Source organism: Bison bison, unplaced genomic scaffold (assembly GCF_000754665.1).
Source record: "Bison bison bison isolate TAMUID 2011002044 unplaced genomic scaffold, Bison_UMD1.0 scf7180017864503, whole genome shotgun sequence".
NCBI classification, from domain to species: domain Eukaryota; kingdom Metazoa; phylum Chordata; class Mammalia; order Artiodactyla; family Bovidae; genus Bison; species Bison bison.
In genome coordinates this window covers 5,806,420-5,823,812 of record NW_011495061.1, presented here as the reverse complement: position 1 = coordinate 5,823,812, position 17,393 = coordinate 5,806,420, and the positions used below count along the sequence as shown (strand labels likewise).

Genomic DNA, 17,393 nt, shown 5'->3' with positions numbered 1-17,393 from the left:
AGTAAATGGCCCTGTTTTCAGCAAGAGCGGGCCTTCCCTGTATTTTGTATTTTTGAACTCTGACCTCTGGGATTCCAGGGGGCAGGTGGACCCCTTCCCCAGACTGGGGGGGGGTCCTCTATTTTAGGGTTTCCTTCACCCATATTGCCATTCATCATTTCTCCATAAATTTGCAGAAAACTCCTCTCCTCTGATGGCTTTCGTTCTCTCTGCTTTGTGTTTATACCTATTTTCTTTTTCTGTTAGTTCAGTGGATTGTGAGGAGGGAGAGGCATTAACTTCTTGTGGCCAACCAACCATTTTTAACTCAATGATGTGGTTTTAATCCTTCCCTGCTCTTTCTTAAGCCACAGAACCACACTTTGATGGCGGTATGTCTCCCATGCCGTGCCTGTTTTTAAGGGAAGTGCTCCAAATACTAGACTATTAACTCCTTTGTGCTGCTTGTTCATCCTCATAAGTTAAAATGAGGTGATTTTCAGTTTTTCTACTATTTAATCACAAGATTTATAGATTTATTATTTTAATTGTGGTGGTTTTAGTAATTTTTCAAGGGTTTCTTTGTGGAAGATGATTTTTGCCTCATTTTCCAAGAATGATGGCTCCTTCCTTAGCCCTCACCAGCAGGCCTGTTTGGGTACTAAGAAGAGGAGTCAGAGAAATGGGGAGTCGGATGCTCTTATCCCCCAGCTTGCTTACTGTCAGAGTGTGAGCTGGTTACTCATAGCCCCTGGCTCTAATCAGGTGATCTCTTATCTCGTTTAGGTGTAGCCCTTGACTGAGTAGCAGGTTTGATTTTCGTTTTCCCTGTGGGGTTCTCTGGACTCTTCCATGAGCTGTACCTCTTGTCCGAGGCTGAATTAAGATGCCAGCAGCACGAGGATGATCCTGATCTCAGGGCCCCTCCCCTTTGGTTGCTCAAAGCTGCTTCCTGGAAAGTCCCTCTGGCTTCCTCTTCAGGTGGCAGGAGGTAGAGCTAGTGGTCCTGTAGGTAGAGCTGTGATTGAACACCCCCAGTATGGGTCCCACCTCTCGTGAAGCCACTGGCAGTGATTAAGACCTTCTCTTACCCTCACTCCTCCAGAGCAGTGATTCAGCCCCTTTCTCCTGTCCCCAAGTCCCCAGACTGATTACAGACACAGGCTCCTCAGACTGCAAGACCATAAGAGCAGTTCCTTTCCACAGTCTGTGTTTTCTAAATTTTTTATGATTCAGACATTCTTAGAACCCCTAAAGAGTATTTAAAATGAGGATATTTGTTTGGGGCTAAAACCAAGTCCAAATATTGGAGTTGTGATCTGGAAGCACTCCGTGATTTTCTGTTGTGTTTCAACCTGGCTGCTGGGTGAATTCATGGTGGCGTGAGCCCACAGATTAGAGCAGTTTGCAGCTGCCCACTTCCATTGTAGGGTTTTAACTCTCCAAATAGAGCCAGCGGTAAACAGTATTCCTCTAGGATGCCCTCCTTGAAGTGCACATTAAACTCCTGAAATCTATATTAAAATAGGCTTTAAAACCCACAGCTGATCCTTTAAAAATGGTTGAAAGAAGGTAAACACTGCAAGCTAGTATTTTCTAGAGTCACCAATGTTGTTATTAATAATTATATGCTAAACTTTCTTTAATATAAGGGATCATACTAGTTAACTCTGAGAGAAACTCAAGCTATTTGTGTGTTTTTTTTTCATCCTTAGAGACCCCAAAGTTCTGGTAAAGAGACTGTGTGTTTTCACCCATGTAATGGGGGTAGGCTGGAGAGAGACACATGGCCCCAGCCTGCCTTTGTCCCTATTCATGGGTGCTCAGGCTCTCAAAATGAGCATTCCTCTTTTGTTTTGTCCGCTCTGAGAATATTTCTAGATGTTTGCACCGCTGCCTTTTTAGAGTAGTGGGCAAGGTGGCAGGTTAGTGAGTAACGGGCCGTGCTGTTAGCAGGATCTGTTTCTTCCTTTTCTTGCCCTATTTGCAAGGCTTATTTTTATTCAGTTCCCAATAATATACTTCAGTGAGACTCTGGGCCAGGGGTCCCCCAGAATGGGATATTTCTCAGGTTTCTGAGCTGTTTCCTTCCTGGTGAACTAACAGTCCTAAACATAACTGTCCAGGCAGTTTCTGGGATAGCCAGGACCCTAGCTGGGTCCTCCAGCTTGGACCAGTCCATCTGCCTACCCTAGCAGTGGCCTTGTTTTGAGTCAGGGTACTCTGAAAAGCCTCAGGGGCCCCTCTTAAAAAGCCCTTAGCATTTCCAGAGCCATTTAAACCTTCAGTGTCTTCTGGTAACTTTATGTCTTGCTTGGTATGATGTGACATCAGGGGGCAACTTCTTTGTGCATCCTCATGGTATCTGGTGCACAGTCAGTTCTTACAAAATATTTCTTGTGCAAATGAATTGCTCTGAAGAGCAGTAAAGGTCACTTTGCAAACATCTTAACAGACTTATAAATGAAATGAAAAAGAAAAAGAGGAAGAAGCAGCTGATTTGTATGGGAATGTGCTTTGGGGTACTTCCCCTCACTCCCGACCCTGGGAACCATCTTGTGCGGCCCAGCATCAGAAACATCGGGAAGCAGCCGGCATGAGATATTGAGGATAGTCTCCCGGAGGGAAGGAAAATGATGTTTCTACTGCTGCCTTTTCTTGGGCACTTTACATTTACCACTAGATGCTCCTGGAGCCTGTTAGTGTAAATGCCCTGCTGATCCAAGAACAACTGTAATGCTGGGTGGGCCTTCTTTGGAGGACATGATGCTTCCTGGAGGCATCTCCCACCTCCTGTGCCATCTTAGTACTGGGAGAAAATAATGTCTTCAGAAATCACCGGCCCAAGCCAAGAGAGAGCTCCCCCCGACCCAGTGCAAGCTTCTTTCTGTGTTAATTGACAGCAGGCCTTGGCACGGATGAATGGATCCCAACCACCTCCAGCAGATTGAGTGCTGGAGCTCAAACAGCTCATAACTGTCAGATAAAAAACAAGAAGGTTTTAAGAGAGTGTGAGATGTATTAGCTGTTGCCCTCTCTTTTGGAATAGAAATGGCATCTGTTTGTATTAAAACAATCATTCCAGTTAAGCATAGACCCATGGGTCCCATGGTGAGATTTGGAGAGAAATGACTTTTGACTTAATTAGAACCAATTGGCTAAGGTTTTAGGGGCACAATACAGAGCAGTATTGGATCCTGGAGAACTCGAATGAAAGCTTTTTGTACTCATGTTAAAAGAGTGCCACTTCCAGTATTAGAAAATGTCTTGTCAGTGGAGAATCAATGAGAACCAAATCCCTACTCTTAAAAATGTTTTAGAGTTACATTGCACAAATGCAAAAAACCATCACATGAATACATACCTATTTAGTTCAGTTCAGTCGCTCAGTCGTGTCTGACTCTTTGCAACCCAATGGACTGCAGCATGCCAGGCTTCCCTCTCCATCACCAATTCCTGGAGCTTGCTCAAACTGATGTTCATCGAGTTGGTGATGCCATTCAACCATCTCATCCTCTGTTGTCCCCTTGTTCTCCTGCCTTCAATCTTTCCCAGCATCAGGGTCTTTTCTAATGAGTCAGTTCTTTGCATCAGGTGGCCAAAGTATTGGCGCTTCAGCTTCAGCATCAGTCCTTCCAATGAATATTCAGGACTGATTTCCTTTAGGATGGACTGGTTGGATCTCCTTGCAGTCCAAGGGACTCTCAAGAGTCTTCTCTAACACCACAGTGCAAAAGCATCAATTCTTCGGTGCTCAGCTTTCTTTATGGTCCAATTCTTACATTCATACATGACTACTGGAAAAACCACAGCTTTGACTATATGGACCTTTGTCGGTAAAGTAATGTCTCGGCTTTTTAATATGCTGTCTAGGTTGGTCGTAGCTTTTCTTCCAAGGAGCAAGCATCTTTTAATTTCATGGCTGCAGTTATCATCTGCAGTGATTTTGGAGCCCAAGAAAATAAAGTCTCTTACTGAACTCCATGAACAGTATGAATAAGAAAAAAAGATATGACATACCTATTAATGTTGTGCAAACCAGGGAGAGGTTTTGAGAATACTCTTGGGTGTGATAACGGTTCCTGCAGAGTGCTAGGATGTGGCAGAGTCCTAAAGAATTGGTATTGAGAAGAGGCATGATGCTGGCAAACCACACAGATGTCTGCTTTGCTGCAACCCCATCAATTAGATAGATGCATGCTAAACCATCGAGGAAAATAACTCCCTTCCCACCATATTTACCACAAGATCAGGCCTAATGAAAATTACAGTTTACCTGGGAGGGATTTAACAGCAGCTCAAGGAAACCACATGTATGAGGTCTCTCTCTGTTCTTTCTGCTGTTGACCTCTGAGCCTGCTGAGGGAGGGCCCAGGAACTAACTGAAGGAGGTCACATAAGACAGGTCCCTGGCAGATGTCCACGGGGTGATGCCAAAATACAGAAGTAATCACAGTCACCTCCAGAGTGTGGATTTGGTGGGGGTAGAGAGGAGGGTTGAAATTTTCTGAAAATCATCTGCGAGAATATATGAAAAGGAGGACTTCCCTGGTTAAGACTGTGCTCCAAATGCAGGGGGCTTGGGTTGAATCCCCGGTCAGGGACCTAAGATCCCACACACCATAGAGCATAGTGCTCCCCTGCCCCCCAAAAAGAATCTGTGAAAAGGTTGAGAATCTTCACCTGTCTATCTGCAGATTTTTGTAGAGAGATTCTCCTTTTCTGTTTGCATTCTTGATCAGCATGGGTAATAGCATGGCAGAGATAAGATTTACTGGGGTCCACAGGTTCTGATTCCACACCCAACAGAGAGCTCCTAGTGGTACTTCTTTTTTTAAATTTTTTGATCACACCACGTGGGATCTTAGTTCCCTGACCAGAGATTGAACCCAGGCCCTCTGCAGTGAAAGCATGGAGTCCTAACCACTGGACTGCGAGGGAATTCCCTTCTGGTGGGTACTTTTTTCTAAGTGTATTGAGTAGGCTCCTATCTCTTTTGGAGAATTGAAACATCCTATGTTTTGGGTGACATAAGAAAATTTTCATATCTCTGTTAACTGGCTTGATATGAATGACATATTCTTGTAAAACGTGGGGCTGATGGACACCCAGGCAGGCAGGTTTGTGGCCCGCCTGCCAGCCCCTCCAGACACTCCGGGGCTCTGGATTCTGGTGCAACCTGGTCATCGGCTGCATGCCGCTGTTTTGCAGAGGGTCTGAGCTGCATGAATAAGAATCACGGCTGTAGTCACATCTGCATGGAGGCCCCGAAGGGCAGTGTCGCCTGCGAGTGCAGGCCAGGCTTTGAGCTGGCCAAGAACCAGAGAGACTGCATCTGTAAGTACAGACTGGTACCCCGCCCATCCCTGCACCCTGGGAACCCCAAGCCATCCTACCCCAGAGGTTGTCTTGTGCAGCCCAGCATCAGAAACATCAGGGAAGGCAGCTGGCGTGGGATACAGAGAATAGTCTCCTGTAGGGAAGGACAATGATGTTTCTAAAGGGACCAGTCAGAAGGAGCTCACACTCAGGAGTGAGGAATGTGAATGCTGGGGCACAGGTCTCCCTCTTTTCATGGAATAAAATAAAATTTCCTCATTTGGCAACTCTTTGATACCCGCTTCCTGCTTCTTGTACAAGCCTCACCGACCTCCTTTCTCCAAACACCAAACTCCTTGCTTTTGGAAGATAGTTCCCATTCTTTCATGCCTTCAAGGCTTTTCCAAGCCCTCCTCCCTTCCTGGCTTGGTGAATTCTCACTCAATATTTATTTACTTATTTTTGGCTGTGCTGGGTCTTTCTCTAGTTGTGAACAGCAGAGGCTAACTCTTCTTTGTGGTGCTCGGGCTTCTCATTGCAGAGGCTTCTCTTGTTACAGAGCACCGGGCTCCAGGGTGCACAGCCTTCAATAGTTGCAGCACCATGTGGGATCTTCCCAGACCAGGCATTGAACTTGTGTCCCCTACATTGGCAGGTGGATTCTTATCCACTGTACCACCAGAAAAGTCCTCACTCAATTTTTAATATCCTGCCTAACTTCTAATAATGAAAAAGATAATAGGTACTTTGGGAGGGCATTTAATATGTGCAAAGGCTTATCTAAAGAGGTGCCATATTCCATTTAATTCTTACAGGCATCACCTTATGAGCCAAGTTGAGAAAATTGTGGAGAAGGTAAAGCTATAAGGTCACAGAGGGAGCAGGTGGCAAATGTAGGATTCACACATAGATCTAGCCTGACTGTAAGGCTTGTGCTCCTAATCACCATGCTACACGACCTCAGAGGCAGTCCCCGATGGCCTCAGACAAGGCCGCCAGTTGGTATTTTGCCTCCCGCAGTGTTGTTTATTCCTCAATTATAGCACGTGGCTCTGTGGGTTGAATTGTATGTTTATGTGTTTGTTCCCCCAGCTATGAACCTCTCCAAGTCAGGGATTTTGTCTTACTTTTGCCTCTTGGTCTTGTCCTGGATGTGTTCAATACACATTTATGTAATGGATGAGTCAGTACATGGTGTACACAGTCCAGATGCAGCTGCCTCAGGATGAAGAAACACAATAAAAGCTCCGACGGATAACAGGAAACGACCACCATTAAAGGTGTTTCTAAACCACTATTTATGCCAGAGGAAACAGTGAGGGTTTCCTTTTAGGAACTCTTCCCAAAGTCATTGGGCTTCCGTGGTGGTTCAGCTGGTAAAGAACCCGCCTGCTAATGCAGGAGATACATGAGATGTGGGTTCCCTCCCTGGAGGAGGAAATGGCAACCCACTCCAATATTCTTGCTTGGAAAATTCCATAGAGGAGCTGGTGGGCTGCAGTCCGTGGGGTCTCAAAGAGTTGAACATGACTGAGTGAACATGCACCTCTATTACATTTTGGGGTTTCTCAGGTGGCTCAGTGGGTGAAGAATCTTCTTGCAAATGCAGGACATGCAGGAGTCATGGATTCGATCCCTGGGTCAAGAAGATGCTCTGGAGGAGGGCATGGCAACCCGCTCTGGTATTCTTGCCTGGAGAATCCCTTGGACAGAGGAGCCTGGCGGGCTACAGTCCATAGGGTTGAAAAGAGTTGGACACGACTGAAGTGACTGAGCATGCACGCAGCATGCCCAAAGTCACGGACCTTCTAGAAGATGCCTGCAGTTTGCTAGGGTTGGTTGTTTACAGTGAGTAGACCTCCGTGGTTAAGAGATGGAGAGACAGGGACTTCCAGTGGTGGAAGCCACTGGACAGGTGGTCCAGTGGCTGAAACTCCGGGTTCCCAATGCAGGGACCTCGGTTTGATCACTGGTCAGAGAACTAGATCCCACATGCCACTACTAAGACCTGGTGCAGCCAAATAAATAAATAGTAAAAAAAAAAATAGAGATAGACAGTTTTGCTGGTGAGACTTCTCTCTGATACCTCCATCACAAAGCAGAGCACGGCCTCATAGCCTGACAATCTGGGGTTTATGCCACCATCACCATCAGCAGGTTCTGACAGCCTCACAAGCCCCTAAAAGTGGGACTGGCTACAGCTATCCTCAAAAAGAAGACCCAGGTCTCTGCAGGAGACTCACCTGTGCATGAGATTCAGCATTTTACAGCCTTTCAGGAGCCAGTAGACTACCTGAGAGTTTATTTGTAAAGATTTAAAATGTTTTAAAGATATCATTGCTCAAATAATACCATAAGATTATATTCAGATAATATTATAAAACTTAAAATAATAAAAAAACCCCCAGAATTTCACCACATAATCCAGCTGTTTTGCTTTTCTCATATTCCTATTTAGTTGTTGATATGCATATGCAATTATTACACAGCTATAATCACAGAACATTTTCTTTCTCACAGCACAAATTTAGTTCTTTTAAATTAAAAAATTAAAAATGACTGTATAAGAATTTAAACAGTCCAAAGAAACATATAACCCTCCCCCACTCCCATTTCCTTTGCCAGAGGTAACCACTGTTCAGTTTGATGAATAGATAGTTTTGTGGTTGGCTTTCTTCCCCTACTTGGCTTGTTATCAATGTGTTCATACACAGTCTTTGTAATTATTGGTTAATGTTGCATTAACTGTGCGCGAAGAGTCATCATTTCCTCTGATTACCCTCCCTTCTAACTAATCAGATGTAATCTGATGAGAGAAATCCTAACATATACATATAAATTAAATACCATCTGTTCCAGACATAAAACGTGATAACATTTCCAAATGTCCCAGTACTTCTTCTGATAGAGCAGAGCACTAGTTTAGAATCCTTTGGTATCATTTCCTTTAAATGGTGAAAATCTCCCTTCACCTTCACATCTCTGTCTTCCTATGCAGTGTTGCTCAGATCTGTCATTTAGCATTTCTACAAGTCTTATTGTGACTGCTTGCTCACATAGACAGGGATATGGACTGAGTCAAGGGTCTTTTACGCACAGTCCCTAGTACACGCTAGGTGCCTAAAGACCTCCTGAATGAGAATCAGAGCTCTTTTGGAGGAAACAAAGCCCCAGGTGTGGACATCTCAGTGTTTGATGTGTCGATTCATTTTCTCTTAGTGACCTGTAACCATGGAAACGGTGGATGCCAGCACTCCTGTGAAGACACCGCTGAAGGCCCAGAGTGTAGCTGCCATCCTCGGTACAAGATGCACTCGGATGGGAGGAGCTGCCTCGGTGAATGGTGACCCCAATGCTGGGTTAGGGTCTTCCCCAGCCTGCTCGCCACTAACCCAACCCTAACCCAAACCCTAACTATTAATAGTGTTTAGAACCAGAGGTAGGGTGTTGCCAGTGCACTTGCCCTCAAGCGGGTTCCATGCTGCTTCACATGGGGCAGGGGCAGTATTCCAGACCTGGAATGGGGGCCCTTTTCTCCCTGTGAGAACTTGGAGAGCCCTTGTTCCTTTCCTGGACTAGGCTGCTCCCGGAGCTGATATTCTGGAGATTGGTCACCTCCCAAGAGAGCTGTTCATGATGACAGGGTGGCCTTTGCCGTCAGCAGAAGCCAGAGTTGCATGCTTATGGCTGGATGCCTGCCCTGTCCATCGTGATGTGTCCTTTGCTAGCTCCATTTTAGAGGTTCCCTGATCCAAGATTCTTTTTGTCCTGAACTAGGGGTTCTGAAGTGAATCTGAAGCTTGCATTCCCCAGGGTCTGTGGTCAGTACAATATAATAAAAAAAAAACTCTTTCCCGTATTTAATGTCTATTAAGGCTCTGTGGCCATGTAACACAGAGCCTCATTGCAACATGTTTTTTTTGAGCAAAGAGTCACATTTCTCACATTGTTCTCGTGTCTGGGATTTCCAAGGAAGTGGTTGTGCTGGGGATGAACAATCTGACTCATTCAGTCTGAGAACTGTGCTCTTTGCATCTCTTGCAGAGCGAGAGGACATTGCCCTGGAGGTGATGGAGAGCAACACCACGTCCGTGGCAGATGGGGATAAACGGGTGAAACGGCGGCTGCTCATGGGTAGGCGCCTCACACACACCCACCAGCCCAGCCACTGCATTGTCCCTTTCCGTCCCCAACTTACAGCCTCAGGACTGAACCTGGGGCCATGTGCCCCAGACCAGCTGGACCGGAGTCAGCAGCTCCTGTCCAGCTGAGGTGTGTCTGTTCTCCACTCACTGCTGTTGCTAAGTCACCATCCAGGACCCCTGATCCAGTGGGAAGAACATCGATTCAGCTGTCAGCATAGCTGGTTAGCATCTGAAACTTGCCAGACTTGGGACTTGGAAACACTGTGTCCTGGCCTTCCTCTAAAATGGATGTAATACAGTTGATCTCTTCGGGCTATCAGGAAGCTCAGCTAAGACAATAATATGCCAAAGTGCTCAGAGTCCACTGCCTGGGACTTAGTGGGTGGTCAGTACATGTCAGATCCCCTCCACTCTGAGTAACTATGAAGAGAGAGGCATTTTGGGCAGCCCCTGCTTAGCATGGCACTTTGGCTGGGTGTTTGTCCACTGAGTCTTCTAGTTCAGACTCAGCTGTGTTAATGGCAGGAGAGATGAATGGAGAAGAGCGGCACTTGGCTGAGGGACACAGGAAGGTCTGCCAGCAGGCCCGCTGGAGCTGCAGGCCACAGACAGCAGACACTCAGCCTTGGCTGTGGGGCGGGAATCAAGCAGCTCCTTTGATGTTATTATTCTGGAGAAAGCTTGGCTTGACCTAAATGAAACTGATCTTTGGATAGCTTCTGGATGTAACGGTCAGGTAAGATATTAAGCAGCTGTTGGTTACCAGGCAGGTGACATTTCTGAGCTCTTTTCTGCTCTGCCCTATTAAAATTATTATTTTTAATTGCCTTAGAACAGTATGTATGAATAATATAAAAACCTTAAAGAGTTAATTAGTACTTAATAGTACTTATAATGAAATAGATCATTTCCTTGTCTCATAACTTGCCATTTACCAGTGGCCACAATTTTTAATTCTCCTGGTTGTTTCTTCTTCTCCTGACTTACCCTCCCCCATATTTCTGAAAAGGGAAGAGTATATAGTTATTTCTTGATGTCAGGTGTTTTTTTTTTACCCCTTCACCACAGGGTTCATGGGATCTTAGTTCCCTGAGCAGTGATCGAACTTGCATCCTAGGCAATGAGAGCACGAAGTCTTAAGCACTAGGCTGCCAGGGAATTCCCCTGATGCATCAGTTTTAAATAGTAGTTTTTGACTTCCTACCACAGAGGATTAAGTTGTTAAGCTCCCTTTTGACCCCCTCCCCCAATACACACACAGACTCCCTCATACCCTTAATATGTTGTTATTCAGTCACTAAGTTGTGTCCGACTCTTTGCAACCCAATGGACTATAGCCTGCCAGGTTCCTCTGTCCATGGGATTCTCCAGGCAAGAATACTGGAGTGGGTTGCCATTTCCTTCTCCAGGGGATCTTCCCAACCCAGGAACTGAACCCAGGTCTCCTGCATTGGGGCAGATTCTTTACCAACTGAGCTGTAAGGGAAGCTAGTTTTCTTAGTACCTCTTACCATTTTTTTTTTTTTTCCAAATTTCTGGCAGACCTCTAAAACCCTTTACAATGTGTACAAATACAGCAGATAACTTGCCAATTGAATTTTTTACAGAAAAGTCCCTTCTGAGGCTTCCACCCTGCTCCAGTGGGGCCTCATTCCTGGGCCAGTTGCATATCTGTCATCTTGGCCTTTCCTGGAGCACCCACTTGGAAATTCCCTTCCCCATGCTCCAGCTTTGCTGGATCCCATGGCTTCTGTTTTGTTAGTTTGCAAGGGTAGATAGAGATTTTTTTTAAAACTCTGCACACCTGAAAATGCCTTTATAGTTTACCTTCCCCCTTTCTTAAGAATTTGGCTTAGTAGAGTTCAAAGTTGGGAAGAATATTCCGCCAGAGTTTTGAATAATGCCCTGTTGTTTTGAACATTCAGTGTTCTTTCCAGAAGTCTAATTCTTGATTCTTCGTGTGAAACCTATAAAAGCTTCTCTCTGGGTGTTTTTAGGGTCTTAACGTTGTCCCTGGTGATCTGAAATTTCATGACAGTGTCCCCCACTGAAGAATTTGTCTCACCTGTTATACTGAGCACTCAGTAGGCCTTTTCAAGAGGGACATTCGCGTACCTAGGTTCCAAGAAATTTTCTTTTATTTTTCTTTCAATAATTTTCTTTACTTTTCTCAGTCTTTCTGAAACTCCTATTAGTTGACTATTATAACTCCTGGTTTGCTCCTCAAATTTACTTCTTTTTTCTCTTCTTGATATTTACTTCCTAGGAGATCCTTCATTTTCCCCCCTAAACTTTCTATAGAGTTCTTTTTATATTTCAGCCTTCATATTTTAATTTTTTAAGAACTTTACTTTGGTATTTTGTTGTTGGAACTTGTTCTTATTTCATGGATGGTTTTCTTACCTCCCTGAGGAAATTAATGATAAGATTTTCTAACTTCTCTATTGTTCCCCTGTATTAGCTTTGTTTTCCCCAGATTCCTTTTCCGGTGTTTGTTTGACTTGGTGTATTATTTCATACTAGAGGCTTTCCTGAAATGTCTGGTGATCCTCGGCTGACTTTTCATATTTAAAAGTGGAATATTGAAAAGCCACTTGGATAATCTGTCAACTGGTGGGCTTTATGCTTGGTGGACTAGGCAATGGCTTAGTCATTTCATCTGGAGATCTTCAAATGCCAGTATCTGCAAGTCTTTTACTTGGGCAGGTCAGTTTAACTGGAGAGGAATCCTTCAGTCTCCTGCTGGGGTTATTTAGGCTTGGCTGCCAGTGTCCCAGGAAATAGGGAGACAGAGGATGAAAGTGAGAGATCGCTCTTTTCACAGTATAGACTTTCACCCGACAGCATCTCCCCTTCCTTCCTCTGCTATTTCTGGTGCCCATGAGTCCAGGGTTTCTCCGGTCTGACTTTTTCAGAGACTATATTAATCTGCTTTAGCCTGAATAGGGATGAACTATGGGCTATGGAATTAAGATGGCCATCTGGGGGCTTATTTGTTATACAGACTCTCAAATCAGTCTTCATATTTTAACTCCATCCTTACCTCTGCCTCTCGAGTAACTTTAGTGCTTCCAATTCCCCAGCCCCTCTGGGATTCTGTGGCTCACAATGAGCTGACCACTTGTTGGCATCTCTCTGCAGACTGCCAGGGTTTAACTGCTAGTTACCGTTCCTCCATTGATATGCTACTTCCAGAAGATTTGACATCTTTCATCTATTATTTTCTATTTTATTTGTCCTTAATGATTTACACTTAAAATTCTATTTACTCTCTTTTTAGTGAGGTTTGGAGAGGAAACAGAGATAAACATACTTGTTCTATCTGTCATATTTAATCAGAACTAAGTTTGTCCTCCAAGACTTCAAAAAGAAGTAGTTTTGGGTGTAAAGTCAGTTTCTGGTAGCTAAATGCTAACAGTTGAATGAATGTTGAATGCGTTTGTGTATTACTTGGAATTAATGCAAAGCTAAACGGTTAGATACGATTTAGTAACTGCAGCTGAGTTTTCACATAGCCATAATGGGTCTTTCTCCTTCCAAGGAAAGGTAAACTTCTAATTTGAGTTACTGGGCAGTTGCCGAGGAAGTCATTGGTCTGCAGGAAGAGAAGGGCTGAGATGGGTGATATTTCCCCTTTCTCACTTTGCCCATAACACACAGTGAACAGAGAAGGTTCAGGTTAAAGGAAGGGAAATCCCCCTTGGCTCTGTTCTGCATTCACATCTAGCCTGCTGGAAGAGGTTGTCATACTCAGCCTCTTTAGTGTCTTCACTAAAGAACATTTGGTTCTTTAGTGTCTTCACATCTTTCGTGTCTTCACACCTGCCAGGAACTTTTCACATCTGCCAGTAGAGAGGAAAGCAGGTTGGCAAGGGCGTCTGTCCCCCTGGCATCCTGTCAGGTTTCCTGGGGAGATGTCACTTATTTATTTGGCTGCTCTGGATCTTGGCTGTGGCATGTGAGGTCTTTTAGTTGCAGCACGTGTGATCTTTAGCTGAAGCATGCGGGATCTAGTTCCCCAACCAGGGACTGAACCTGGGTCCCCTGCATTGGGAGTGCAGAGTCTTAGCCACTGGACCACTAGGGAAGTCCCGATGTCACTTATGCAGAGAAGGGATGGGGAAGAGCTGCACTTGCTCTTCCTCTAACTCACCTGTGGGTGGCAGAGACTTGGGGTATGGCTGTGAGTACCCCACACACTCCCTGATGTTCATGAATTTTTGTCAAGTATTACCACTGCACGGATGTCCCTTTCCTCCCAGCTGTGTCAGCACTTCTCTACGAAGCTAACTGCCTCTTTCTTACCTCCTTGGCAGAAACGTGTGCTGTCAACAATGGAGGCTGTGACCGCACCTGCAAGGATACTTCAACAGGGGTTCATTGCAGTTGTCCCGTCGGCTTCACGCTCCAGATGGATGGAAAGACCTGTAAAGGTAGCCTGGGCCTCTCCATGCAGCTCACCTGGGGGAGTAAAGGCAGTTCTCCCCCTCCATGCCTCCTGAGCAACTCCAGATTTGCTTATGATTCATATTGATCAAAAGGAAGCGTTTCTTCCCTAGGCTAGTAGAAGGTTATAATTGAGTAAGCTTAATTAGAACCGACTTAATTACAGTAACTGTAGAGAAGGTCAGCTTCTACAGGCACAATCCATTTCAGGCAGTGGCCTTATTAGAAAAAAGCAGTTGTTCACGGAAACATTCATTTCCAGGAGATAATATCATCCTATCATAAATAATAGCCAAGATTGTTATCCAGAGAACTTAATGAATGTACCATCAACATGTTGTAATGAATAGAGACCCCAGTGACTTAGTATTTCATGGGCAAGAGTACAAAGGCGTCGTTCTTTAATGTAATTTTAAAAAAGTAGATAAACAGTTACCAGATGAAACAGAAAATATAAGATTAATCAAGTATCAGAAATCATTTAAAAGCATTGAGGCTATTTAATCGTTATGTAATTTGCCAAAACAAATATTCTAGTTCCTTATAGTTTAAATCGTTAAACTGGAATGGGAAGTATAGGAAAGGAAGCCATCTCATCTTGGGAGACCAGTGCAGGCATGAGAGAGTAATAGGGCATCCCCATTTTCCCTCCATTTGTTTCCTTAATGCCGGTTAAGAGAAGGGCAGCGTAAGTCCGAATTCTCCAGGGTATGAGGCAAATGTCTTTCAAAACGGGTTAAGCCAGGCAAGAGAAGGTGTGTAAGATGGAAAACATCAGTAAACATCCTTAAATGCTTTTATGGGTCTCTTTCTGTTTCAGAGAATAACGAAGCACACACAATAGCACTTCAGGGATTTGTGGCTAACAAGGCAAGTACCGCTGTCTGATTTGCCGATGCTTGCCTGTTACAGATATTGATGAGTGCCAGACGCGCAACGGAGGGTGTGATCATTTCTGCAGAAACACCGTGGGCAGTTTTGACTGCAGCTGCAAAAAGGGATTTAAATTATTAACAGATGAGAAGTCTTGCCAAGGTATGTGCTGAAACATAGCTGTGCCCTGCAGTGCCCACTGGTTGGATTGGAGAAGATGAAACCCTACTCCGGCCGAGACCGCCTCACTGGGCTTCTCAAGTGGAGTCGTTAATCCAACCTCCAGCCTGTGCTTCACTTTTTTCATCTGTTAGATAAAATACAAACATGAGTTAGCTCACAGGTATATTTTGGAAATTCAGTTGTTGATGATTAGAGAACACCTCAAAGAACCTGTGTGGTGTGATTATAGCCCAGAGCTTGCTGCTAGAAATGGATCACAGAATGCAAGCAGGGTTGTGTTAGGGTTGAGATGATGAATACGTTCCCTTTTCTAAAACTTCCTTGAGTGTTATGGATTTCCTAACAAAATTTGGTGCAAAGCGATGTTGATTTAATTAACATATCTTTTCTCAGCAAAAAGTTGGGGTCAACTAATTGGTCCCTTTCTTATAGGCCTTGTTTGAATGACCAGCCTTTGGTGTTGGGGAAGGGTAGGGGATGAGGGAGGGAGGGGACTGAGTGGAGGAGAGGCTGGGCAGTCCTTGGGCAGGATGTCAAACCCCTTATCAGACACATTCTTCCCACATAAGGGATATCTTAAGGGAACTTCTCTGGGTAGCTGTTACTGATATTAATAATTGTTTTGGACATCGATAAGCTGTTTTGGGTTGAGGGGGCATCATTTATATTTCCAGATGAGCACCTTTTATGCCCTATTGACATGCAGAAAGAAACCCCCAGGAAAGATGTGCTGGTGTTTATTCCTGTTTCATTTCTGAGAATAAGAACAGCCTAACTTATTTGGTTAGAAGTCCCACAATTAAATCAAAATCAGAAAAAAAAATCTGATTTCACTTCAGATAATAAAGATGCAACATTACTTTTAAAAAATCTTACGGTCTTAAAATCTTAAGTTTCTCTCTTGGTTTTTTCCTTCTTGATACATAATTTGTCAGACTCTTCATAAGCCCCCTTTAAAGTCAGCGAGTTCATTTTAGATAACTACTGCATGATTTTCTTCTGTTTGACTTGGAAAGAAAATTTACTGTTCCATATGATGTTTCATAATGTATAGAGCAAGAAATACTATTTAAGCTGTGTAAACACATTAAAAAGGAATTAGAAAAGTGATCTCATTATTTTTGGCAAAGCAAGAGCCCTTTGTGAGCAGCCAAAGTTAGCTACCGAACAAACCCACATTCTCAGTAACTGGCTGATATTAATAACAGAATTCATAGAATGACATCAATTGCTACAGAGCAAATAGACTTTTTCTCATTTTTCACTGGTCAGTCTTGGTAGAACAAATATTTGCACAGAACAAACTTGCTGAAGAAATTTCCAGGACTTCTGGGAAAAAGTGGATGAAGAGATTTTGTAAGATTTTGCCCTTTTTTATTTCTTGTTTTTCATTCCTCCAGTTCCTTCCAAATGTTTGTTTTTTATTAACGAAGTTTCTCATGGCACAGTTGGTGTTGAAAAAGGGATCTAGCAATGGTCTAGTTGGCTTGCACTGAGTCCTGCCCTGGTCCTGGTCTATCCATCTGGGGACACAAGTCGTAACTGTTAAAATCTTCCCAAGAGTTGAGGAAGTGAAACACTGAAATTCCAGCGTACGGGAAAGATGTGAGAACAGAACAGGGAAGAAGAGATGATTAGATCGACAAAGGCAGCCTCCTGAGGCTAGTTTCCATGATCTTAACTGAAGCCAAGGAGGCTTCCATGCTGAACCAGGAAGGGAGGGGTCTCCTGGGACTGAAACAGGAGGGAGGAACAAAGCCAAAGGATTGGCCAAAAGGATCTAGTTTGGTGCTTAAGCACCACATTTCAGGGTCTGCAATAGAAAATTACTGAGGATGTTAATGTTAATGCATTTTTTTTAAATTTTTTTGTAGTGCAGAGGGCATTAAAGCTCAGGATCAACTGGTCTCCTGGGGCCAGAAGACAAATTCTGGCTAGACCCAAAAGAGATATCTCCAGCTCAAGTGTTTTCTCTTTTTAATTGAATATAGCTTATAACATTACTATGGATCTTTTACCAATTAGTAATAGAATAGTAATAACACACAGTTCAGTTCAGTTCAGTCGCTCAGTCGTGTCCAGCTCTTCGCGACCCCATGAATCGCAGCATGCCAGGCCTCCCTGTCCATTACCAACTCCCGGAGTTTACTCAAACTCATGTCCATAGAGTTGGTGATACCATCCAGCCATCTCCTCCTCTGTCATCCCCTTCTCCTCCTGCCCCCAATCACTCCCAGCATCAGAATCTTTTCCAATGAGTCAACTCTTCGCATGAGGTGGCCAAAGTATTGGAGTTTCAGCTTTGGCATCAGTCCTTCCAATGAACACCCAGGACTGATCTCCTTTAGAATGGACTGGTTGGATCTCCTTGCAGTCCAAGGGACTCTCAAGAGTCTTCTCCAACACCACAGTTCAAAAGCATCAATTCTTTGGTGCTCAGCCTTCTTC

At 44.2% G+C, this 17,393-nt stretch overlaps 1 protein-coding gene and 1 non-coding gene across 2 annotated transcripts in view; one reads left to right on the top strand and one right to left on the bottom strand.

Moving 5' to 3' along the window:
• SCUBE2 (signal peptide, CUB domain, EGF-like 2) overlaps nucleotides 1–17,393 on the top strand; it is a 67,828-nt gene that overhangs the window by 13,639 nt on the left and 36,796 nt on the right. Inside the window, exons 5-9 of the mRNA XM_010829375.1 lie at nucleotides 5,191–5,316; nucleotides 8,518–8,634; nucleotides 9,343–9,432; nucleotides 13,760–13,876; nucleotides 14,802–14,924. Of these exons, the coding sequence (XP_010827677.1) occupies nucleotides 5,191–5,316; nucleotides 8,518–8,634; nucleotides 9,343–9,432; nucleotides 13,760–13,876; nucleotides 14,802–14,924 (573 nt within the window). The remainder of the gene's footprint in view (nucleotides 1–5,190; nucleotides 5,317–8,517; nucleotides 8,635–9,342; nucleotides 9,433–13,759; nucleotides 13,877–14,801; nucleotides 14,925–17,393) is intronic.
• TRNAG-CCC lies at nucleotides 13,458–13,530 on the bottom strand. Its single transcript has one exon. It is a non-coding gene; the product is annotated as a tRNA-Gly (tRNA).